The sequence below is a fragment of the Lepidochelys kempii genome, chromosome 1 (assembly GCF_965140265.1).
Source record: "Lepidochelys kempii isolate rLepKem1 chromosome 1, rLepKem1.hap2, whole genome shotgun sequence".
NCBI classification, from domain to species: domain Eukaryota; kingdom Metazoa; phylum Chordata; order Testudines; family Cheloniidae; genus Lepidochelys; species Lepidochelys kempii.
The window spans coordinates 7,701,399-7,728,655 of NC_133256.1; the positions used below are offsets into that span (position 1 = coordinate 7,701,399).

The 27,257-nt window shown below is 43.5% G+C and overlaps 1 protein-coding gene across 2 annotated transcripts in view; it reads right to left on the reverse strand.

Annotated features, from left to right (window-relative positions):
* Positions 1-27,257, reverse strand: part of CLPB (ClpB family mitochondrial disaggregase) — a 139,427-nt gene that overhangs the window by 41,057 nt on the left and 71,113 nt on the right. For both annotated transcript variants that reach the window (XM_073333693.1, XM_073333684.1), the window contains exons 6-7: positions 17,157-17,254; positions 402-516 (exon numbers count right to left, since the gene is read on the reverse strand). In XM_073333693.1, coding sequence (XP_073189794.1) covers positions 402-516; positions 17,157-17,254 — 213 coding nt within the window. The remainder of the gene's footprint in view (positions 1-401; positions 517-17,156; positions 17,255-27,257) is intronic.

The following is a 27,257-nucleotide window of genomic DNA, read 5'->3' on the forward strand; positions in this document are numbered from 1 at the left end:
AAACTTATCTAATTCTTTTTGAAACCAGTTATACTTTTGGCCTACGCAACATCCCCTGGCAAGGAGTTCCACAGGCTGACAGTGCGTTGTGTAAAAAAGTACATACTTGTGTTTATTTTAAACCTGCTGCCTGTTAGTTTCATCAGGTGACCCCTGGTTCTTGTGTTGTGTGACTCTCTTATGTGTTACGTGAATCTCAGTCTCTTCAAGCAATGAGCATGAGCCCTCTGCATCAATGAAAACCCTCCTGGGCCTCACTGTGAATTAGGCACTCGTCCCACCTCTGCACATCAGTTCACTGCAACAGTCTGGCTGTAATTAGTCCAGGATCACAGATTCAGGGAATACTACGCGCTCTCTTTTTTGTAGAATGTAGAACAATTAACAGTAACTGATCTTACCAGCTCCCACTGTTGCTATGGCATTCTCTTGCCCAATGATATGCTCTTTTAGCCGCTGCTCCAGGGGAAACCTGCGTCGTTCCTCTAACTCTCTTTTACGCTGCTCCTCCTGGAACTGTGGAAAGGAAACAAATACTATGAGCAAAATATTTTCTCATCAAACAGCAACTAATGTCTATATAGTGCCTTTCATGCAAAGGACCCTAAAATGCTTTGCAAAGATATACATGAATTAAACACAGGGATCACTTTTCCTAATCACTGAAAAGCAGCTATATGTGGGGTGGGACATGGCAGTTGTTAACAGCACCCAGTGCTACACTGTACAAATTTAGAAAAGAAAATGAAAAATATTGTATCTGGGAGAAAATGAAGGGGGGGAATTTAGGTGGCAGAATGTAATTATCCAAGCAGGATTTTACCTGGGCGGTCTTTAATGACTAGGAGTGATCAGAAACTTCATTGTGCATCTCATTTGAAAGATGACACCAATAGATGGCACTTTGTTAGGCCAGTGATTTAGCACTAACTGAGTGGGAAGAGCACTACCTACTGAATCGCCCAGCCATGTAACAACGAACATCAGCTTGCTTATCTCAATAAATAAAAATACTCATTAATAATATCTGGATCTTCCTTAGGATCTTCTATTCAAGGATCTCAACACATTACACTGGTTAATGAATTAAGCCTTACAACAACCTGTGAAGTATGGAGGAACCATTATTATCCCTATTTTATAGGCTGGAAAAAGGAGGCACAGAGCGGCTAAACTCCAAAGATCCCAAAGGGCTTTGCATGCACATAATGTACAAAGGGGTCACGGACAGAAGTTTGTTTACTTCGAGTATTTGCCTTCTTTCAGCTCCAGGTCACAAGGAAATCAGTCCTGCTCCTCTTGCATGAGGAACTGGGCCCAATGATTCATGCATTTGTCCTCTCTGCACTCTGTTACTGAAATGTGCCGTATCTGAAGCCGAAAACAATGCCAAGTGTCCAGCTGGCGCAGTGTGCAGCTTCCCACCTCCTCCTTCATGGGTTAGGCCACCGTGAGCCCATCAGGCCAGTGCTTCAGTTCTTCCACTGGCTCTCAGTCCCCTTCCCCTGCCAGCTTAAGACCTTAAAATCATTAAAAGATCCAGTCCCAGCTCCATTAGACATTGCACCCCCATCTCTGAACCACCAAGCCAGCGGCACTCCTCTGAAATGAGGCAGATCACAAACCCAAAGCAAGGTGTGGAATGAACTTTCAGGACATTAGCTGAGTCCAGGCTCTGATCATCTTTAGGAAATGCTGCTAACGCTGAGAAAGCCTTTCCCACCATGACTGGAATGACATTCACAGCCGTAACTATCTCCTGCTCCTCAACTGGAAGCTGAAAAAAATCCAGCCTGAGCAGAGATTTCTATAACTCGACAAAAAGGGACGAACCAGAGACTACATGAAGTCCACTAGGGACTTTGCTATTGCAAGTCAAATTTTACATGGAAAGTGCCTAGAAACTGGTGATGGGAGACAGCACAAAAAGCCTACGAGGGATCAATTGATAGGGTCTTTTCAACATGAGAGAAGCTGACAAACATCTACTTATGAGCAGAAGACAAACCTTAGAGCAATGTTTTAAAGGGTATTTTGCAAAGGTGTCAGGACGTCCTATTTAAAGGGGCTTCTGTCAGGAGACTTGAATTAGTCACCTTTGAGTAATTTGAGCAGACAGTTCCCTTTTAAAATTCCCACGTTGCATTTCACAAGTGTAGGGTTCTTAGCCCTGGAATCCTGGCCAAGAAGCTGGAGTACACTGTGGCTCTCTGAATTGCCTTGGAACTTACTAGGAAAAAATCTGCCTTCCAGTGAGCTTGCACTGGGGGAAGCTGTGACAATTAGAAACAAGGAGAACAGAAAGGCCTGAAGAACACAGCAGTGAGGCTTTGAAAATCCCAATGACTGGGCATCCAGTTGTGACTAGGCACCCAGGTAGCTTTGACACCCAGTACCGAGAGCAGTTTTCCAAGGGACAAACACTGCGCGCTTTCTGCTTTGGAAATTCTGCTTATTGTCTGACCATCCAACTCCTCTGCAGAGCACCAAAGATGGCCGTCTGTACATCCCTCTGCATATGACTTACCCAAGGTCAATAAGTGAGTCAGTGGGACTGAACACAGGCCTCCTGGCTAACGCTCCTGTGCTCTAACCACTAGACAATTATGCCTTGTTGGTACACTGAAAATACAGCACCCTGATAATGGACGTTGATGCAATGCAGAGATTTAGCTAAAAGCAGATCTTTCTAAGGGAACACCTGGGACTCCAACTGGTCTACAATCTAAGCATTTAAACTGTCTTCTGAAGGTGACACTCTCGCAACAAAAGCCGAACTCTGCTGCGAAAGCTGCAGCAGCCAGAGTGGATAAAACACATCAGCCAGTTTGCCAGTGTTTCCCTGTTATGGTAGTGACCCTGACAGAAGTTAAAAAAAATAAATAGCAAACAATCCAATTTTGGCTGCTGCTATCAGTCTACTGTATAACTGAGAGATCCCATCAGTCCTGATGTTTCATATGGAGCAATAACTTCACTGCTGATCCCAGTGGAATGACACATGGAGGATAGAATCCAGTGTGTCAACTGTGTATCTCCCGCAGGCTTCGTATATATCACCAGGCTCAAACTACTGCAGCTCCTTCTATATTTCTATGTCTTTCTATATATCAGGACAAATACTTAATTTTTTTTTAAAAGCAGCGTGAGGAATATAAGCTGTGCTGGTGGAATCCATATGATCAGTTCTGCTTTAGATGTAAAAAGAAGGGAGTGCACAACAGGAGAAGTAATGGAAGAGAACTGTGATGCTTGTCTCTTTGGAAATCATCTCCCCCGGGAAGAGCAAGCCCAAAGCACCTGTGACACATGGTGCTGGAATTTAAAACAGGAGGACACAAGAGATTCGGGGAAGGAAACGAGACTATTCAGCTCACGAAGAGAGTCTGCACTTTAACGTCACCATGAGCAAAGGCAAGCTAGTGCTTTGCAGAATCCCTCCCATTGCCTCTGCCTGAGCATCTCTTCGGGGCAGGCCACTCAAAAGAGGCACCAGAGTGTTGAGTGAGAGCATGTCTGCTTCTCTCTTCTGAACGGAATTCTGTCTTGCATTATTGTGTTCCACTCCCTCGTCCTATGACTGCAGCTGGGTTTGAAACAGGAAAACGCTTAAGTTACACTGAGATTGGATAAACAGGTCACTCAGGCTCCCCACAGCTACAATACTTAAGGCAGCGCTGATGAGCCCATTGGGAAATGGATATGAAAAGGGTCTACCAAATTCAGGGCCATGAAAAACATGTCATGCACCGTGAAATCTGATCTCCCCTGTGAAATCTGGCTGTTGTAGCTGGCGGTGCTGCCTTCAGAGCTGGGCGCCCGGCGCAGGTCTCTGGATGCCCAGCTTTAAAGACAGCACCACCACCACCAGCAGGGCAAAAGTAAGAGTGGCATGGTGTGGTATTGCCACCCTTACTTTGCTGCTGCTGCTGGAGTCAGAGCTGGGTTCCTGCCCACCAGCCGCCGCTCTCCGTCCACCCAGCTCTGAAGACAGTGCAGAAGTAAGGGTGGCAATACAATGCCCCCCCCCCCAATAGCTGTGTGCCCCCCCCGCCCCAGCACCCCGTGACCCTCTTTTCAGCTGGGGCCCCCTCAGTTACAACACTGTGAAATTTAAGATTTAAATATTTGAAATCATGAAATTCAAGATTTTTAAAATGCCATGACTGTGTAATTTACCAAAATGGACCGTCAACTTGGTAGGGTCCCAGATATGATCTATTAGACACATACCAATTATTATTACCGTGCCTATGCAGTAAAAGAAGGCATAATTCCCCGCTGGGGAACAACCAATACCAATATAAACTCATTTATACCAGTATAACTGCATTCACACTGGGGGTGGGTTGTACTGCTTTAACTATACTGGTGTAGTTAAAAATGGTACAGCTTATGTGTGTAGACAAGGCCTATGTGAGGGCAAAGCCTGCACCATCATCTTCCTGGGACTTTGTTTTTCTATTTCATGTTTCACAAAGGTTTTGTTGGGAAGATTTCTCAGGTCCAGGATGGAATTTCTGAGAGACAGAAGGAGACACCTCTGGAGTTGCCAACTGTCCAGTAAGACAAGAAAGTCCTTTGGCTCAAGCCCCCACTCTGCCTGATTTGGAGCAGCAACTTGACCCTGGGTCTCCCACCTCCCAGGTGAGTGACCGAACTATCAGGCCTGGGATTCTGGGGTGGGTCTCTCTCTAGTTTTTTCCCAAGGTCCCGTTTTCATTCTGTGTCAGAAAGACAACAAATTTCAAAACCTTGGCACTTTTCACAAAATGAAGACAGCAAAGAAAAAAATAGAAGAGGAAAATCCACCATTTTATAAACAGAATTTGAGGTCAGGCCATTATCCTTGCCCATCTATCTTGGTTTTATACTGCATTCATCACTGTAATATCTAGAGACCCTTCAAGTTTTTGACAAACAGGAGCTTTCTTCCTAACCCTACCTGGAAGAAGTTTGTTCGAACAGAGGCATTTAACAGGGGAGTTTCGGAGGGAGTAGCGCCAGGCTCAGCTACAGACTTCTGTACTTGGAGGTAACAGGACTTAGTGAATGGTGTGTTTGGTCCCTTTGTGGATTGTTTGTTTGACTGTTGTTTGTTCGCTCTCTGCGTTCAGGCTGCATAGCTGGGCTGTGGGCCTTGGAGTAAGTCCTTGGACCTTTGATCAGTCCAGCTGTTTGAAGTCTCTGCGAGATAATTCACTCCCTCTGGAGCTCAGCTGAGCTAAGCAGGGAAGACGTGGTCACTTGCTAGGCGAACTCGAGAGCTGTGAACAGAGGCCGCTAGCAGGGGAGTGTGGAAAGGGACTGTGAGAGTTTTTCCTTCCAGCGTCAGCACTGTGTGTGATATCAAGATGGCCAGTGATGAAACGGTGGCAGTGACCGGCAATGGATGTGTTATGTTCTCTTTCCTGCCTGATGACATAAGGGATTTCCTGGGCATGAAGTGGAATTTGGTGGCGCTACTGGGAGGAAAAGATTCTTGAACTGGGGGGTGGGGGGCAAGTTGAGACGCTACTAAGAATCAGAGAAGCCGAGGAGTTCCTAGACAACCAGATTCAGGAAATACCAATACCCAGGTTCCAGGCAGAACAGAGCTGTTCACAAAGGAATCAGTGAGAGGGGGAGTCATAGAGGAGGCCTGGAAGTTCATAACCACAATAGGTCAAGGAAGCATTGTGCATGGTTGCAGACAGATGGCCCGTGACCATCAGAGAGAAGAGAAGCAGGAGAAATTCCACACTGCTAGAAGTTTCATATCAGTATCGGGTCCTCAAAGTAGAAATTACGAATGATACCACTTTAGATCCAGCTGGTTCAAGAGAATGGGTAGCTGTATGGGACAGGTATGGATGGATACAACCTATAAGAAAATCAAGCTTACCCACACAGATTTCTCCAGCTGTGCAAGGAAGACAGACAATCCTTGCTGGAGATTCAATACTCAGAAGAATTGAAAGAACATTCTGCAAGGAACAGATGGACAACAGGATGGCGTACTGCCTGCCTGGAGCCAAGACATGAGATGCTGCTCTAAACCTGGATAGGCTTCTGAAGTCTATGGGCAAGGAACCATTGGTAATGGTTCATAGTGGCACTAATGACACTGCGTCGCGGGATATCTTGCAGATAGTAGATGACGTCAAGGGACTTGGAAGCATGCTGAAGAAGAATGTCCAAGCAATCTTCTCTGAGATCCTTCCTGTCCCACGAGCACAGAAAAACAGACGGCAGAAGATGCTGAAAGTGAATCACTGGCTAGGTAAGTGATGTAGGGTAGACAGCTTTGGTTTTGTGGAACATTGGTCCACCTTCTACGGGGAGAGGGGGCTGTATAGTTTGCATGGCCTCCACCTCAGTAGAAAGAGGACCAATCTCCCCAGGGACAGGTTGGCTAGAATAGTCAGGAGGGGGGTTAAACTAATAGCAAAAGGGGAGGTAAAAAGTGGGAAGATATGGATACTCAGCACAAAATTCAAGATGCTGTGAATAAACTTAATCAAGAAACCAAACGACATGAAAAGAAAAAAAAAATAAATTGCCTCTACCTTAATGTTAGGATCCTGGGTAACAAACAAGAGGAATTCGAATTGCTCATTTATGAGCATAAATTCAATCTAGTTGGTGTTACTGAAACCTGGTGGGATGAGTCGCACAACAGGAATGTTAAAATCAATGTTTCTAACCTATTTAGGAAGGATCGAGTATCCAAAATGGGATGGGGAGGGGCACTCTACCTCAAAATTGGCATTACCTGTTTCTGAGTCACTGATAACTCAGAAGAAAACGGTCTTGAATGCTTATGGATCATACCCTAACAGATCAAGCACAAGATGGGGTATTAGTTGGTGTCTGCTACATACACCAAATCATACAAGGGAACAGGATGACTGGCTCCTTATGCACCTATCTATAATGTGTAAGGGGGAAAAAACCTGTGTGATCATCGGAAATTTCAATTTGAGTGGCACATGCTGGAGGTCTCATGCTACTTGGAATTTCTAAACATTACAGATGACAATTTCCTAATTCAAAAAGTGTTGAGCCAACACAAGGGAATTCTATATTAGACCTTGCCCTAACAGACGAAGAGGAACTGACCACAGAACTAAAAGTTAATGGTAGCTTATGTACAAATGATCATGACTTGATCACATTTATAAGGTGTAAGCAGAATAAAGTCCAGAGTAGTAATATATATACTTGGTGCTTTAATAGGGCAAATTTCAAAAAGCTGAAAATAATTATGAGCCAAAAAAGCTGGGAGAAAGAATTTAATCAGGAAACTGTGAATGATCATTGGGAATCATTTAAGAACACCTTACTAGATGCACCGAAAACCACAATCCCACAATTGAGGAAAAAGGCTGCACTGGTTACAAAATCAATCTGGTTGAGAGGGAAGGTGAAGACAGCTGTAAAAAAATAAAAATTAAAAAAAAAATTATTTAACGAATGGAATAAAGGTGAAGTTGATAGTAATGAATATAAATAAGAAGTTAGGAATTGCAGAAAATTGGTAAAGGAAGCCAAGGGACAAAAGGAGAAAGCTATGGCCAGTAGTTAAGGAAATAAGGAGTTCTTTAACTATATTAGGAACAAAAGGAATGCTAACAGTTATACTGGTCCATTACTAGATGGAAATGGTAGAATTATCAGTGATAATGCAGAAAAGGCAGAAGTGTTCAATAAATATTTCTGTTCTGTATTTCAGGGGAAACAGATGATGTAGTCTGTGGCAGATTTAATCTCAGGAAAAGCTTCCTAATCATATCAGCCACACTATCAGAGGCTCGTTCACCTGCACATCTACCAATGTGATATATGCCACCATGTGCCAGCAATGCCCCTCTCCCATGTACATTGGTGAAACTGGCCAGTCGCTACGTAAAAGAATAAATGGACACAAATCAGACGTCAAGAATTATAACATTCAAAAACCAGTTGGAGAACACTTCAATCTCTCTGGTCACTCGATTACAGATCTAAAAGTAGCAATTCTTCAACAAAAAAACTTAAAAAACAGACTCCAACGAGAGACTGCTGAATTGGAATTAATTTGCAAACTGGATACAATTAACTTAGGCTTGAATAGAGACTGGGAGTGGATGGGTCATTACACAAAGTAAAACTATTTCCCCATGTTTATTCCCCCCCCACCCCCGCCCCAGTTCCTCGGACGTTCTTGTCAACTGCTGGAAATGGCCCACCTTGATTATCACTACAAAAGTCCCCCCCTCGCCCCCCCCACCGCTGTCCTGCTGGTAATAGCTCACCTTAAGTGATCACTCTGGTTACAGTGTGTATGGTAACACCCATTGTTTCATGTTCTCTATGTATATAAATCTCCCCACTGTATTTTCCACTGAATGCATCCGATGAAGTGAGCTGTAGCTCACGAAAGCTTATGCTCAAATAAACTTATTAGTCTTTAAGGTGCCACAAGTACTCCTTTTCTTTTTGTGAATACAGACTAACACAGCTGCTACTCTGAAACCTTCCTAACTATGAATCTAGTCATATTATACAATGATGATAAAACACTTTCCATTCCAGCAGTATCTTGGGAGGATATCTTAAACAGCAGCTCCTAAAGTCAGATATTTTAAATCAGCAGGTCCAGATAACTTGCATCCAAGACCTTTAAAAGAGCTGGCTGAGAAGCTCACTGGACTGTTAATGCTGATTTTCAATAAGTCTTGGAATACTGGGGAAGTTCCAGAGGACTGAAAGAAAGCTAATGTTATGCCAATATTTAAACAGGGTAAATGGGATGACCCAGGTAATTTTTGGCCTGTCAGTCATCAATCCCAGGCAAGATAATGGAGCAGCTGACATGGGACTCGATTAATAAAGAACAAGAGAACTGTAATGTAATTAATGTAAATCAACATGGGTTATGGAAAATAGATCCTGTCAAAATAACTTAATATCTTTATTTGATGAGATTACAAGTTTGGCTGATAAAGGTAACAGTGTTGACATAATATAGAATCATAGGGCTAGAAGGGACCACAAGGGTCATCTAGTCTAACCCCTTGCCAAGATGAAGGATTTATTGTGTCTAAATGATCCAAGACAGGATGGCTAGCCAGCCTCCTTTCAAAAACTTCCAGTGAAGGAGCTTCCACAACCTCCCTAGGCAATCTGTTCCATTGTCCTACTGTTCTTTCAGTTTTTCCTGAGATTTAATCTAAATCTGCTATGCTGTAGTTTGAACCCATTGCCTCTTTGCTGCCTTCCGTGGTAAGAGAGAAACACTTTTCTCCATCTTTTTTTGGCAGCTTTTCATGTGTTTGAAGACTGCTATTAAGTACTTGAAGACTGTCCCCACTTAATCTCCTCTTTTCCAAACTAAATATACCCGGTTCCTCCAGCCTTTGGTCATATGGCTTGCATTCCATCCCTTTGATCATCTTTGCTGCTCACCTCTGGATCCTTTTCCAGTTTCTCTACATCCTCCCTATACACTGGTGACCACTACTGGACACTGTACTTCAGCTGAGGCCTAATCGGAGCCAAGTAGAGTGGTACTATCACCTCCCATGACTTGCATGCCATGACTCTGTTAATGCAACCTAAAATTGCATTTGCTTTTTTTGCAACAGCATTGAACTGCTGACTCATGTTGAGGTTGTGATCCACCACAACTCCCAGATCCTTCTCAGCAGTGCTGCTGCCAAGACAGTTATCCCTCATTCTGTATTTGTGAATTTGGTTTTTCTTCCCTACGTGTAGCACCTTTGTTTTTGTTGAATTTCATTTTTTTGTCCCTAGTCCAGTTCTCCAATTTATCAAGAGCCTTCTGGATTTTAGTTCTATCCTTCAGAGTGTTGGCAACTCCCTCAGATTTGCGTCATCTGCAAATTCAATCAGTATGCTCTCTATTCCTACACCCAGGTCATTAATAAAAATGTTAAACAAGACCGGACCCCAAACAGATCCCTGTGGAACCCCACTTGAGACATCCCTCCAACCTGACATCACTCCATTAATAGTTACTCTTTGTTTGTGGTTGTTTAATCAATTATGTATCCACTTAATGGTAGTTCCACCAAGCCCACATTTCTCCAGCTTTCTTTTCAGAATGTTATGTGGGACTGTGTCAAAAGCCTTGCTAAAGTCCAGGTATATTATGTCCACTGCATTCCCCTATCCAGCAAACCAGTTACCCTGTCAAAGAAGGAAATCAACCTGGTTTGGCATGATTTGTTCTTAGTAAATCTATGCTGGCTGCTTGTAATTACCTCTTCATCTTCCAGGTATTTGCAAATTGAATGTTTTATACATTACTCCAGTAGCTTCCCAGATATCGAGGTCAGGCTGACTGGTCTGTAGTTCCCCGGCTCCTCCTTTTTAAAGATGGGCACTACGTTAGCCCTTCTCTAGTCTTCTGGGACCTCTCCTATCATCAATGAGTTTGTACATATTATTGCCAGTGGCTCCTAGATTTCTTCAGCTAATTCCTTCAGTACTCTTGGGTGAACAGCATCTGGCTCCGCTGATCTGAATTCATTCAAATTGGTCAGACGATCTCTGACGTGTTTTTTATCCCGATTTGCATCCCTTCTCCTTTATTTTCTCTGGTAACTTCAACTAGTCATACAGTCACATGTTATTTTTTGTGAGAAGACTGAAGCTAAGTAGGCACTGAGCAACCCTGCTTTCCTATCATCTTCCGTGCCAGCTCACCTTCAACACTGGGCAGCAGACCCACACCATCCTTGATCTTTCTTTTTTGTCTGACATATTTGAAGAACTCCTTCTGGTTGTCTCTTACATTCCTTGCCAGCTGGAACGCATTCTTTGCCCTGGCTTTCCTGATTCTGTCCCTAGACACTCATGCTATTGCCATGTATACTTTCTCGGTGACATGCCCCTCTTTTCATTTCCTGTATGTATTCCTTTTGGTTTTTAAATAGCTCAAAAGCTCCTTGTGCAGCCACACTGGCCTCCTCTGGCTCTTCTTTTCCTTCCTCTGCAGCGAAATCACTTGATCTTGAGCCTCCAGTATTACATCTTTTAGGAACTGCCCCGTTGACTCCTTTCCAACTTTCTTCATTGTTCTTCAGTCCCCCCTCCACTGCCCTCTCTGATTCTTTGGCATGCTGTGCCCGCAGTACCAAATCCTGACTTCTATCCAGGAAGTCTTCATTTTCTCTGACGCAATGCAGGGTCGATACTTGGGCCTCCAGTCCTTTGACTTTTTCTTCTAGTATGGAGACCAGCTTGCACTTCGCACAGATCAAGTCACTTCTCTCCTCTAGGAGAAAGACAAACACAGTGCATCCTGTGCAGGTCATAACAGCTGACCCCTCACTATCCATTTTTTCTACCTTTGAGCAGGAGGTTGGACTAGATGACCTCCCAAGGTCCCTTCCAACCCTGATATTCTATTCTAAGAGCCTCCTCGGACAATGTATTTACTGCTCGTACAAGCCTGAAAAGCAGAAACTCTGTGGGCTCTTCCCCAGGCAAACTCCCATACAAATTCCCTCTGTTTACATCTCCTCTCTTCGCTGCTCACTACGTTCGCAACATACTTAGACTTCTGTAAGGCATTTGATTTGGTACTGCAAAACAAATTGATTAAAAAACGAGAATGACATCAAATTAACATGGCACACATTAAATGGATTAAAAACTGGCTAACTGATAGGTCTCATAATGTAACTGTAATTGGGGAATCATCACTAAGCGGTCCCAAAAGGGTCCCACAGGGATTGGTTCTTGGCCCTCCGCTATTTCACATCTTTATCAAGGACCCGGAAGAAAACAAAAACATTACTGATAAAGTTTGCAGATGACACAAAAATTGGGGGTGTGGTAAATAATGAAGCAGACACATCACTGATTCACAGTGATTTAGATTGCTTGGTGAACTGGGTGCAAGCAAAGAATATGCGTTTTAATATGGCTAAATGTAAAAGCATCTATCTGGGAACAAAGAATGTCAGCCACAGTTACCAGACAGGAGACTCTATCCTGGGAAGTAATGACTCTGAAAAAGATGTGGGGGTTGTGGTGGATAATCAGCTGAATATGAGCTCCCAAATGTGACGCTATGGCCAAAGAGCGACTGTGATCCTTGGATGTATAAATGGGAATCTCAAGGAGTAGAGAAGTTATTTTACCTCTGTATTTGGGACTGGTGTGACCGCTGTTGGAATACTGTGTCCAGTTCTGGTGCCCACAATTCATGAAAGATGTTGATAAATTAGAGAGGGTTCAGAGAAGAGCCACAAGAATAATTAAAGGATTAGAAAACATGCCTTATAGTGATAGATTCAAGGAGCTCAGTCTGTTTAGCTTAACAAAGAGAAGGTTAAGGGGAACTGCGTGGTCTATAAATACCTATGTGGGAAACAAATATTTCATAATGGGCTCTTTAACTTAGCAGAGAAAGGTATAACACGATCCAGTGGCTGACAGGTGAAGCTACACAAATTCAGACTGGAAATAAGGCATACATTTTTAACAGTGAGAATAGTTAACCATTGGAATAATTTACCAAGAGTCATTGTGCATTCTCCATATCTGACCATTTTTAAATCAAGACTGGATGTTTTTCTAAAAGGTCTGCTCTAGGAATTATTGTGGGGAAGTTCTCTGGGCTGTGTCATTCAGGAGGTCAGACTAGATGATGACCTTCTGGCCTTAGAATCTATTCATTGTAGGGGTTTTTCTGTTTGTTTTGTTTTTAATTTAACACACTGAAGTCTCAGATTTGGGGGCACAAGCAGAACTCTTGCTCCAAAGGCCTGCAGTGTGGTGGAGCTGATGTCCCAAGAGAGGGTTAGGCTCGTGCCAGTCTCCTGCACCCCAGACTAGTTGGATGAAGTGCAGCACTTCTGCCTTCGAAAATGACTCTTGCCCTCTTAGCCACAAGGATGATGGCAGAGCAATGACTGCAGAGGGTCATGGAGACATTGACACAGCTGATGACGGCAACCTGCCGAAGTTTGGGAGGAAGGACTGAAGTGCTAGGACCTGCCTTCGTTAGTTCTTTGGGTGCGACTCTGTGCTGTGACTCTAAGAGGCACTGCAAAGACCTTGCCCCCCAGGAGGATGTGGGGTTCAAGGGGCTTTAAGCCAACTTTCTGCTCTCCTAATTTTTGGCTGTTCCCGGGCTGGAGAGGCCCCTGGTGTAACTCAGCCCTGGACTTCTCTATGGCTGCAGCACAGCCCTGAAAGTCTGCAGGGCTGTGGGCTGCAACCGGACCCGCAACACCTCCCCATCCCTGGCACACTCCCTACACCAGCACCAGTGAGAGAGTCCTCAGGAGGCAGCCTTATGTCTGTCTCATCGGGGTCTGTGCCAGGGGACTCCTCCTCCAGTCAGAACTGGGGCTTTTAGAGCCACTTTACACTGCTCCAGCCCTTTTATCCATAGAGGGGCTGGAGTGGGGGGTCAGGATCTCACTCTCTGTTTGGTAGCAAGACATAACTTTCACTGATTTTTGACACCAACCATTTTTCTCCCTGTGCACGACTGGGCAAGGCTCCCTACAAAGCAAGTCACAATTGTTCCTTAGTCTGCACTGCTTGCTTCCTTCCTGTGACCCAGAGACCAGTGAACTCCCATGATCAGTGACTGGGGCAGTCAGTAAAAGCCAGGGCTCATGCATAGTGTTACTGCTACAAAGACATTACTGGAGAGGAAATCACAAAGAGAGCCTGACCTTGATTACATTTGACTTTAGCCACCAGTCAAAGTGACACTCCATTACATGGCGTGAAGTGCTATGAATGGGGACTGTTTTCCCCCTCCGATAACTGATCTCTAGTTCTTCTGATTAAACTTTTATAGAACATCATTGCCATATAAGTGGATTACACCAGTATTACGTGTTCTGAAAGAGAGGTAGGGACTGATACCCTGCTCTTCTTGTGCTAGGCAGGAGGTAACAAAGCTCCTAGGTTCACCTGGGCTAAGAGGTTCTTGTGACATAGTGCCAAATGTAAAGGAGGAGAACCCATCTTTTTAATAAGAGACGCACTGTATTAGCTTTGTCAGACCTCACCTTGAGATAGCAATCCCTGGCTCCCAGTTGCTAATACAAGCCTGGTAATTGTGATCACTGGCTTTTATTATTCTTTATCCAGTATGGCACCCCTCCCAGCCATGATTTCATTTACGGGAAAATATTCAAAGAACAGAGGTTCAAAAGCACAGCTGCTAGTGAGGCTGAATGTCTGCAGAGAACCTGGCCATGTGTAGGACACAACCTCTTTTACATTACAGGAAAAGGAATTTAAAAGATTAAATAAACTAGGATTATATATTTGTTTTCAGTTGGAAAACGTGTCAGGGATACAAACTAAGCTATTTAAGTAATGCCAGTCTTTAGAGATTTTGGGTGGCAGTTCATTCACATCAAGGGCCAAATCTATCCCTGGAGTAACTCGATTTGTTACAGTAAGGATTACTTTGGCTCAAGATCTTTGCTTCTTATGAGGTTATTGGGATCCTGCTCTACCTTTGACTGTGCAACTCCATGGATGGATGATCTGCATAGTATGGATGTCCAAAACAGGAAGGGCATGGCCTAAAAAGAAGCCAGCAGGAATGCGGGGGCCTCGTGGTTTAAGAAGATGTCTGAGATCCAGGAGATCTACGTTCTAGTTCTGGCTGTGACAGGGATGTACAGCTTTAGGCAAGCCTGAAGTCACCAGAACTATCGGTCTGTACTGGCTTTCCTACTGGCAGTCTCTGCAGCAAGGTCAAGAACAGAACTGGCCCAGAGACTAACTCAGAGATGAGGCACACCATCAAGCTAATGCTGGGGAAGATGTCTTCATTTCCCCTACTTTGGGGACAAATAAAAGGACTTCAGTATTCAGGGCTGTTAATCTGCCACCTTTTACCAGCAATAAAAGTCACACAAGACAAGAACCTGGCCTCTTTACCACCTATTTACCTACTTTGGCCTATCCCTTTGCTCCTAGCTCTGTCTGTTTGGCAACACATTCAGGTTTAATTTAGCATTGTGAATCATCTTATCTATACACACAAAAAGATTCTTATAACACAGTAGAAGCATGCACAGAATTCTTTTTAAAAACAAATTTAAAAATACATATGAAAACTCCTTGTTACTCTGTCACCAGGATATGTAAATAAAATATATGTGATATGTCTATCTGGTGAATAGTCCTGCCAATTCATTCTCCAGCTGTGATTAAAATGAGAAATACATTCTCAAAGACTCTCAATGGAATGCAGGTGCAGGAGTGGGAATGCAACCCTGCTACCACCACATCCCCCTCAGCAGAATATTCATCACAAACCAGCTGCACCGACTTATGTTTTATATATACCCTGCATCATTTTCATCAGCAACATGCACATATATTTATCTCCTCTCCCTCCTCCAGCTACTCACTCCCTGACACTGGACTCCAGAGGCCATTTAACCAAGAGATGATTTTTTTCTCCTCTCACTGATTTAAGAATTTTGTGCTCAATATTTCTGTTTTAAAACTTTTAAAGAGCCGCCCTGACTGTTACAACTCACTCCAATATGAGATATGAGAACCATCAGCTAATATGAGAACCATCAGCTCAATGGAGAAATGCCACATTCAAGATCTTCCTTCTTGTAACAGCAGTGCATAGTATAAGAGGATGCGGCATTAGTCTAGTAGTTAGAGCAGGGGACTAGTAGCCAGGAGACCTGGCTTCTACTGTTAGCTCCACCAAAGACTTCCTGTGTGACCTTGGCTCTAGGTTTGACCTTGGACAGTAAATGTGTTTTTGCTTTGTCTACATTAGATGCTAGGCTTTGCTTAAAACCATGTAATTAGCAAGCTGGCTAACACAATTTAACACACCTCTCATTTTCGCAGCCTGGACAAGTTTTTAGGCCCACATTTTCAAGATGGCAAATTCAATGTCTAAAGCTGGGTAACCAAAAATGGAGGCACCCCAAAGTAGAGGCCACTTTTGAAAACATGGGCCTTAATCTGTATGGACCTCAGCTTCCCCATCTGTAAAATGGGGACACTGATCCTTACCCACTTCAAAGGGGGCTTGTTAGGCTTAATGCACTGCGTGACTTGAGATTCTTAGAAGAACGGCACTCCAGAAGGGCAAATCATTATTACTACTTCATAATGATGTCATTACTATTTTAATAAATGTACCTAATAACTTTAAATGCTGTTTAGAACTGGTGTCAGTTCTCCCTATCTAATGACCAGGAGCTTTATCATTACAAGGAAGAGAAGAAGGATGATCTAGTAGTTAAGGCTAACTTGGGAGATCCAAGTTTAATCCTCTGCTCTGCCAGACTCATCTGTGTGACCTTGGGTAAATCACTTAGCCTCTCTGTGCCTCCGTTCCCCAGATATGAAATGGAGACAATGGCACTGCAAGTTTCCCCCACTCCAGGCCTATTCACTCCCTGGGCTCTTTACTGCAACTGCTGATGACAATTACTGCAACTGTGTTTTTTCCCTCCCTTTGACAAACACGTCCTTGTGCAGTACGTATGACTCCATTGTATCGAGGGAGACAATGAGTCTGGGAGAGGTTAGGTGAATGGTCCGAGGCCAGTCCAGAAGTTAGGATTGGTGCTCAGGAGTTCCCGGATCCCAGTTCTGAGACTCAACCGCTAGGTGAGACCACACACAAGGATCTGTCTTGAACTCAAAAACCTCAGGTGTTTCAAAAGAGAAGATGGAGATAGCAATCTGATTTTACCATACTCTGCCTAGAGGCTACTGGGATAAGCAGACAACAGGTGATCTTATTTGTGGTATGCATCTCAATGATAAGCCACAAAAAGCAATACAAGAGGCAGAACAGGTGGCCATAGATATATCTGAAGATAATTCTAACACTTTTAAGTTATACATCATATAACTTTAAATCATTGCTGAAGATACTCTGCATGTCGTTCCAGAGACATTGAAAGGATCAGAGATGTAACCATGCTAAGGTATCCTTCCAGAAGGTGTAAGAGCTGAAACAGGCCCCTTCGGTTGAAACCTGAAAAGGAAATAGAACAGGAGTACTTGTGGCACCTTAGAGACTAACAAATTTATTAGTCTCTAAGGTGCCACAAGTCCTGTTCTTTTTGCGGATACAGACTAACACGGCTGCTACTCTGGAACCTGTAAAGGAAACAGTAAGTCACCTGAATCAGACTCACCTTTGTTTCTGATGCTTTCAGAAGTTTCATGACCTCCCCGTCACGGGCGTAATCTAGTGGTGTGTGCCCCATTTCATTCCTCTGCAGGGGGCTGGCACCTGATCATAGGGGGAAAAGGAGGGATCAGAGTTCAAACATGGGGCAGAATAAACATGAAGCACGACTTGTGACCCCTACGCTCCCCAGTGTCCTCTTCTAACCTTTGCTCTGAGGGCTATTCAGATCAGAGAGGGACAATGTACAACCAGCACATGTAAGGCTGTCAGGGGAACAACAAAAGGAGAGAGTCACTTAACAATCGGCTTGGCAGGGAACGGCTGTTGTGATGATGAAAGCACATGGAGTGCCCGAAACAAAACACAGCTTCATAAAAGCACCAGCTACTGGGCCTATGGCAGCTCCATGGAACTACTGCAGTTTCAATTGGATATGGTATTCTTCTTCACTGCCTGGTCTGAACTGTTGTCTAGGATTGCTGTGGCCTGTTAAACAGCTGCTGCCTTCTGCCACAGAATTGGCTGCATTTCAGCAGTGGTTCTTCTTCATCTGGACAACTCATCTCTTTGGGAGTTAAAAAACAGCCAGAGAGACTCTAATAGGCACCCGCATGAGAGAAGTTCTACACACCATGTCCTAACACTGAGAAAGCTTCCCACCACCCCATCACCATCCAAACCACACTGCACTAGGGACGGCAAAAAGGTCAAATCAGCTGATCCCTGGTGCCTTGGCGGCATGTAGGGCAAAATATGGTCCACTAGCTATGATGGTCCAAGATTAGGATTGGTAGATGTAATAAGGATGTCTAAGGAAGTAGTCAAGGATACAAGTATCAGAGACCTCAATGGATGAGACACAGGGTGTTTCACGATATACTTGCAAAGGCAGAGATATATCTCAATGCCACATACCACATGTATTGCAGCCTGCTTTCTCCAACCAGAAAATGAGGGCTATAAAAATGTCCAATCTGCCTGTAACTCAAAGCTCTGAGGCTCTACCCAGCAAGCTTGAATGAACTAGCCAGTCAATATCTTCTGAAGTGAGAGTGGTCTGTGAAAGCCTGAGAAGCAGAGATGTTCTGTGGATAAGGCACAGAGGGCTTGGAGCTAGGGATTCCAGGGTTCTATTCAGTAGCTCTGACAACGACTCATTCTCTGTTTGCCCATCTGTAAAATGGGGATAACATTTACAGGGGTACCTGGAAGGGGTAGACAGTAAATAACTGTACAGTGCTAAGAAAAAATGCAAAGCACCAAAGCAGTATTATGCCACCCCCTCAACTAGACCAAGCTTTTATAAACATTGCACTTCTTTCCTTCCCGCTAGTCTACATGGGTTATTTGGAAGAGCAAACTCAGAAACGAGCACTCGGTTGCTTCAATTAACATATACTGATGAGGCTATATTTTTGCCTCTACAATGTAGTCTGCCGCACAAAGCAATCCTATTAAACTGAAGAGCTGTCGCTGAGAGGGCTCTTTGCTATCACGAACTGAAGAGATTAGCCATTTTTAAGCGCTGGCATCGGGGATCTATATTTGCTTACAGAATGAAAAATGTGCTCCATAAACATTCGACACAGAGTAATTTCTATTGCAAGCCTTGTCATCGCAAATAAAGACTATGACTGGGACAGGTGAGATTGTATACTGCCTGGGCTGGCCACTCAATATCTTTTAAAGAGACAGTGGCCCCAAAATGCACCTGCAGCCCTGACATTTTTAAAAACATCTTCAGTTTGTGCTAGTTTGGCTAGGGAGTGGGGAAAAGTTTTATGGGCTCTCCAAATGAAGATATCCTGGAGGCCAGGTCTGCTTTCATTTCAGGAGGGCTGAGGGTTTCTTTTTGCCTTGGATCTATCAATAATGGCTATCCAATATTGGCCTAATCCCCCTGTTAATGGCTTTGACGACTTGACTAATTGCCGCAATAATTGACAGAACCTGACTCATACAACTGGTCGATTTCACCTCAATAAAATATTACACTTTAATAAATAACAGTGTCACTCCGTTTGCTAATAGAACACAAAAGTGGCTACTAGTTCATAAGGGCCCTGGCCTGACCTTCCTTCGCCCTCCCCTTCCCCCTTTTGCCCCCCTCCCTCCCCACACGCCAGGCAGCTGGTCCAGAGAGCAGAGCCTTTTGGACAGAGGAGTCTTGGCAATCTATTGTGTGCACACTGAGAGGGCTCCAACCTTTAGATCCTTAATAGTAGGCAATTTGTCACCTCCCACTAGCTGTCTCTAGCTGGGGATCAACACCTGGGCAACACCCCAGGCTGTTCAAGGCACCCACCTCCCTCTTCCCCCCCGTTCATATTAGTAGGCTCTAGCTTATAATATTTGATAAATAGCATGCTAGTTCACTTCTAGCGTCAGTGGAGCAATGAGGCACTGGAGCAGCTGCATAAGGTCACTCATTGGGGAAATATGTTTCTGTCAGTGGTATTGAAAAAAGTTTAGTGGAATGACAGGTCTCAATTTTTCAAATTTTATTAACTCCATCCGCTTAACAATTTGTCTTGAATTCCTTCAGATTCCAGATAACTGTCAATAGGGCTCAGGATGGGTGGGTACTGGCAACGCGCAGAATTATGCTGTTTTATTTGGTGGCAAGTTTTGAATAATTCCTAGTGGGGGGAAAAACGCCACATGAAAAGGACAATCCTAGGCACAGAATGTAGGAGAGACTGAAGCTTTCCCAAGCCTCCTGCGAAGATGGGGGTGGGCAGGGGCCAGGGCAGATAAGGATCCTTAGTGGTGGTTTTATCATGACTTTCTTGTCTAAGTTACAAGCTGCTGAGATGGGACCCAGCAACATGCCTGAGCATAGGTACCAATGCCTGGGGTCCATTCCCAGCTCTGCCAGATGCCAGACTTGGGGCAGGTCATTTCTGTTTCTCTCTCAATACCTCAGTTTCTTCTGTACAATGGGGATAATACTTCAGCACTTCACAGTGGTATTATGAGGGGTCAAACAACACTGATGGGGCTATATGTACATCAGTAGGTAATTACTTTTCTCCCAGAGGTGGACAGAGGAGAATAAACTGCATTAGTTGGAACTTGGCACACAGTATAATCGGATGTTCTGCAAACTACCACACAGACTGCAGTTCTACCAATGTACCTAGTCCAGACCTCCTCTCACTGTTCTAGTCCTGACCCTCTCTTTTGCAGATCACCCTTCTTTGGTGTCCGTGACATGGACAAAGTATCTGTTGGGAATCATCATAAGACCATCCCTGTCCTGGCGCTGTCAGTGAGAGCTGCTGTTTGCAAAGAAGCCTGAGCAGAATAATTAAAATTCAGGTGAGTCACCCAAATGAGACACCCACCATCCGACACTAGCCCTCCTTTCCTTTGTCCGTGGACCGACTGAAGGCACCACAGGAGGATAATGATAACTACAGTAACCCACACATCTGTCAGCAGAGCCTCTGTGGTACAAACAGAACAATCATCTTCACCAGCTGGCAAAGGCTTTTAATTTTCACTTGTATAACGTAAACTCCAAGGTATAAACCAGCCGGACAGAAGCAGAGTCTCTCATTTCACAATCAGGGCTTCCTGCTATAGTGCAGGTGAGGAGAAAGCACAAGAAGCTCTTGCCTGCCCGTGCCACTGCTCTGGGGTTGGCCAGAATCTCCTTGGGGAGAGAAGTCCCTACTCCTGAGGATTGCTCCACAGCACTAGCTGTCCGAAATCAGGCAGGGAGAGGTAGCTTCACCGTGAACGGCTAGGCACGCAGCAGGGAGCACACTGCCCCCTCTCTGTGCGGCTGGTGCAGCTCACAGTCTGGTGTGTGCTGCCGGGTGGCTTTCTAGCTGAATTCCTCCTAGGGACCCAACCCACAGCACGGCTTGCAGGCAATTCTGCCCTAAGAGAGCAAGGTTTTGCAGGGTCAGGTCCACGGTTTCTCTAGGGCAAACGCAGTTCTCTTATTTAAACAAAAGATAATGTCACCCAGAACTGGGGGAAACCTAAACCTGTAAGGACATATGCTGTTGGGGATGCCCAAGAAAGACACATTGAATGACAACACCTCTTCCTGGACCCACAGCAGACCTGACAGACACTGAAACTAATTACATGCACTGCCCACACACTCAGGTGTGCTAAAAGCATTTGCCACTAGTTACTTCTCTCCAAGGCCTTGTTTCGAGCACCAAAATAGCCAAGAATTCACCAGGAGACAGCAGCCCATATTACTTGCTGGGGATTACACGATGTCATCAGCCATCAGCTTTGACAAGCAGTGACATTATTATTGCTCTACATGGCTAGTTAAAGTAATATACAAAGACTTCTGTCCTCCCGAGTCCTCGGTGATTGAATTAGCATGATCACCCTTTTTCCAGTAAAATAAACCTGTTTTTAAATCAATAAGGCAAAAATATTTCACAGGTAGCTTTTAACGTACAGTATTAACATTAAACAGCTTTTGCTGCCTTAAAGTAGCCACTGCAGACCCGTAATCCTATCAAATTTGGGGTGTTTTGGGTTTTTTTGAAAGATAAAAAGAACACAGCATGGCCAGATCCTCAGCTGGAGTAAATTGCTGTAGCTCCATTTACTTATTCCTGCTAAGAGTCTGGCCTTCTTCTTTCAAACGATGCTTCCCAGCAGCTTGGATTTCATTGGGCGCCCCCCTGCCCCCAGAGATGTTCAAATCCCATCAAGGGAAGACATGGGGTAAAATTTTCAAGAGTGATTTGGGACCGGTAGGAACACTTGAATATTACACCCTAGATCTTTTAGAACCCACCCTGCTTGTCCTTCACTTAGGCAAAACTCCCGTTAATTTCCATGGATATTTTTCCCCAGTTAGGATTCACAGGATTGACCCCTCTCAGTGTATTTACATATCACGGCAAATTCTGCCCTCAGCTGCACCCAGGAAAACACCAACTTCCATGGGATTAGACACGAACATGAATGTGGCCCAAAGACCAGTGCCGTCTCTCCCTTACACCTCGTTTTGGTTTCTTCATAAACCAGTTCCAAACCCACATTTTGATTTGACAATAAGGGCTTAACCCCCAGCTGTTACTCAAAGGTAAATCTCCCATTGAAGTCAGTGGGAGCTCATCAGGTAAGGGATGAAGGAGAAAGCCCCAAGTCTCTGACAGGATTTATACAGGGCCTCATGTCAGGGTGTGAGATAAACCCTGACATTTCTCTTAAAGCATCTTTCCAAAGACCCTTCGAATGACGCATGAATCAGAGAAGGCAGAAATACTGGAGGTGAACCACTGGCTGCACGACCAGCATAAAGCTGAATATTTTGGTTTTGAGGTGCATTAGGCCATATTTCAGTTGGCGAGGGTGGTATATAAACAGGAAGGCCTGAATCTCACAGGTAGAGGACGCAATTTCTCAGCTGGAGACTAGCTGGAGCAGTCAGGAAGGCATCAATCTAGAAATGCAAGGGGAGGATGCTAAGAAGGCAAATGTGGTACAAACTCAAACTCAGCCATGTCATTAACAAATTGAATCAATGCAACAAAGAATGCGAAAAGAAGAATTTTTTCAATGATTTATATACCAGTGCCAGGAGTCTGGGTAATGAGCAAGAGGAATTAGAAATTCTCATTGATGGGAAGAAATTTGATATAATTGGCCATTGTAAAATCTGGTGGGACAATCTGCATGATTCAAATGTTATAATCATTGGTTATAATCTGTTCAGGGAGGACAGAGTGGGTAAAAGGGGAATAGTGGCACTCAACATTAAAGACATTAATACCTGTTTTGGAGTTATTGATAACTCAGAAGTGCAGTGTGCTGAATACATATGGATCAATGAGCTAAGAAGGGAGGGAGTACCGCTGGGGGTCTGTTTCAGAAGTACTGAATCAAACCAGGATGAGTTACTCCTTCTATACTTGTTTGTTTTGTGTGGAAAATCAACATGTGTAGTTATGAGGGACTTTAATTTGGGAGACACATGCTGGAGGTCTCAGGCAGCCACAAGTAACACATCATTAGAGCTTCTAGGAATTATAGATAACCTTCTAATGCAAAAAGGTATTGCACCAAACACAAAATAACTCTGTTTTAGACCTTATTATGATGGATAAAGATGAATTAATCATTGGACTGGAAGTTGGTGGTTGCTTAGGGACCAGTGATCATGATGTGATTACATTCCACACTGGGCTAACAGAGGACAGGCCCAATCAGCAATACATGCATGCTTTGTGTTTCAAAAGGGCTAATTTCCTGCAATTAAAAAAGCTGACGAAATTCGTGAGCAAAATTGATTGGGAGGAAAAAATTAGACAGAAAATTTTTAAATGAAATTTGGGAGTTCTTTAAGAAGAGATATTAACTGACCAAAAAGCCAAGATTACACAATCAAGAAAGAAGACAACTTTGTCTAAAAGCCCATCCTGGTTCAGTGGTGAAGAAAAAACAGCAATTAGAAACACAAAAGCAACATATAACAAATGGAAAGCGGGGGAAATCGATAGCAAGTGATATAAATTAGAAGTTAAGAAGAGGAGAAAACTGATAAAGGAAGCTCAAGCCATCAGGGAAAAATCCATGGCTGGCAGGGCTAAGGATAAAAGAAAGGAGTTTTCTTTAAGTATATTAGGAACAGCTGAAATCCAAGCAATGATATCGGATAATCACTAGATAGATAAGGCAAAACTGTTAATAATGATGCAGAAAAGGCAGAAATGTTCAATAAATACTTTCCCTCTATATTTGGAAAGAAGCGGGATGATGTACTTGTATGACAAAAAGATAATGAAGTACCTTCCAGTCCATGAGTAACTGAGGAAGATGTTAAACAACATCTACTAGGGATAGACATTTTAAAATCACCAGGCTCAGATAACTTGCACCCAGGAGTCCTAAAAGAGCTGGTTGAGGAGATCTCTGATCTACTGATGTTAACTTTTAATAAACTGTAGAATATCAGGGAAATTCCAGAAGACTGAAAGAGTGCTAATGTTGTGCCAATGTTTAAAAATGGCAAGTCGGATGACCAGGATAACTATAGGCAGGTTAACACAAGAACATAAGAATGGCCATGCTGAATCAAACCAATGGTCCATCTAGCCCAGTATCCTGTCTTCTGACAGGGCCAGTGCCAGATGCTTCAGAGAGAGTTAACAAAATAGGGCCATACATCAAGTGATCCATCCCATTGTCCATTCCCAGCTTCTAGCACTCAGAAGCTTTGGGATACCACAGAGCATGGGGTTGTATCCCTGACCATCTTATCTAATAGCCACTGAAGGACCTATCCTCCATGAATGTACCTAGTTCTTTTCTGAACCCTGTTATACTTTTGGCCTTCACAACATCCCCTGGCAATGAGTTCCACGGGTTAACTGTGCACTGTGTGAAGAAGTACTTCCTTATGTTTGTTTTAAATCTGTTGCCTATTCATTTCACTGGGTAACCCCTGATTCTTGTGTCACGTGAAGGGGTAAATAACCCTCCCTTCTTCACTGTCTCCACACCAGTCACGATTTTACAGACCTCGATTATATCCCCCCTCAGTCGTCTCTTCTCCAAGCTGAACAGTCCCAGTCTTTTTAATATCTCCTCACGCGGAAGCTGTTCCATACCCTTGAGCATTTTTGTTGCAGTTCCCTGCACCTTTTCCAGTTCTAATACACTTGTTTTGAGATGGGGCCACCAGAACTGCACGCAGTGTTCAAGATGTGGGCGTACGATGGGTGTATATAGCAGCATTATGGTATTTTCTGTCTTATTGTCTATCCCTTTCCTAATGGCTCCTAACCGTTCGCTTTTTTGGCTGCCGCCGCACGTTCAGCAGATGTTTTCTAAGAACGATCCATGATGGCTCCAAGACCTCTTTCTTGAGTGGCAACAGCTATTTTCAACCCCCTCAGTTTGTATGTATAGATGGGATTATGTTTGTCCATGTGCACTTCTTTGCATTTATCAACATTGAATTTTATCTGCCATTTTGTTACACGGTCACCCAGTTTTGTGAGATCCCTTTGTAACTCTTTGCAGTCAGCTTTGGACTTAACTATCTTGAGTCATTTTGCATTGTCTGCAAATTTTAATACCTTACTGTTTACCCCCCTTTTCCAGATCATTTATGAATATGTTGAACAGCACTGGTCCCAGAACAGATCCCAGATCTATTTACCTCTCTCCATTTGTGAAAACTGACCATTTATTCCTACCCTCTGTTTCCTATCTTTTAATGGGTTACTGATCAACGAGAGGACCTTCCCTCTTATCCTATGATTTTTTACTTTTCTTCAGAGTCTTTGGTGAGGAACCTTATCAAAGGCTTTCTGAAAGTTCAAGTACATTATATCCACTGGATCACCCTTGTCCACATGTTTGTTGAACCCCTCAAAGAATTCTAATAGAGTGGTGAGGCATGATTTCCCTTTACAAAAGCCATGTTGACTCTTCCCCAACATATCATGTTCATCTACATATCTGATAATTCTGTTCTTTACTACAGTTTCAACCAATCTGACTGGTACTGAAGTTAGGGTTACTAGCTTGCAATTGCCAGGATCACCTCCAAAGCATTTTTTAAAAGCCAGCATCACATGTACTATCCTCCAGTCATCTGATACAGAGGCTGATTAAGCAATAGTTTACATACCACAGTTAGTAGTTATGCAGTTTCATATTTGAGTTCCTTCAGAACTCTTGGGTGAATACCATCTGGTCCTGGTGACTCATTACTGTTTAATTTATCAATTTGTTCCAAAACCTCCTCTAACAACCTCCTCAATCTGGGACAGTTCCTCAGATTTATCACCTAAAAAGAATGGCTCAGGTTTGGGAATCTCCCTCAAATCCTCTGCAATGAAGACCAATGCAAAGAATTAATTTAGCTACTGTGCAACAGCCTTGTCTTCCTTGAGTGCTCCTTTAGCACCTTGATTGTCCTGTGGCCCCACTGATTGTTTGCCAGGCTTCTTGCTTCTGATGTACTTTAAAAAATTGTTGTTAGTTTTTGAGACTCCTGCTAGTTGCTCTTCAAATTCTTTTTTGGCCTACCTAATAATACTTTTACATTTGACTTACCAGAGTTTACACTATTTTCTACTTTTCTCAATAGGATTTGACTTCCAATTTTTAAAGGATATCTTTTTGTCTCTAACTGCCTTTTTTATGCTGTTTGTCCATGGTGGAGTTTTTTTGGTCCTCTTACTGTTTTTTTTAAATTTTTATTAGGGGATGCATATAGTTTGAGCTTCTATTATGCTGTTTTAAAAAGTTTCCACGCAGCTTGGAGGCATTTCACTCTTGTGATTGTTCCTTTTAATTTCCATCTAACTAGCTTCCTAACTTTTGTGTAGTTCCCCTTTTTGAAGTGAAATACTACTGTAGTGGGTTTCTTTGATATTCCCTCCCCTTTCCCCAAAGGATGTTAAACTGAATTACATTATAGTCACTATTACCGAGAGGTTCTACTATATTCACCTCTTGGACCAGATCCTGTGCTCCACTTAGGACTAAATCAAGAACTGATTCTCCCCTTGTGGGTTCCAGGACTACCTATTCCAAGAAGCAGCCATTAATGGTGTCTAGAAACGTCATTTTTGTATCTTATCCTGATGTGACATACCCAGTCAATATGGGGATAGTTGAAATGCCTAATTATTACTGGGTTGTCTGTTTTTGTAGCCTCTTTTTAAAAGTGTGGGGGACAGGGCATGGCCCCTCTGGCCCAGCCAGTTCTGGTTCCCCCGTTCTCTTCTCTTCACTAAGATAGAGAGAATCCTTTTTAACAAATCCTCCTCTAAGGGATATGTCTGTCTAAATCGTGTGCTCCTCTGCACCTGTCAGCTTTCCACCAGCCCTTAGCTTTAAAACTCCTTTATAATTTTACATGCCAGCAATTTGGTTCCATTTTGGTTTAGGTGGAGCCTAAACCTTTCTCAAAAGAGTGCCTAGTTCCTAATAAATCTAAATCCTTCATCTCAACACCATCATTTCATCCACGCACTAAGACCCTGCAGTTCCATCTAACTGGCCCTGCACATGTAACTGGAAGCATTTCAGAGAATACTACCATGGAGATCCTGGACTTTAATCTCTAAACCAACAGCCTAAATTTGCCCTCCAGGATTTCTTT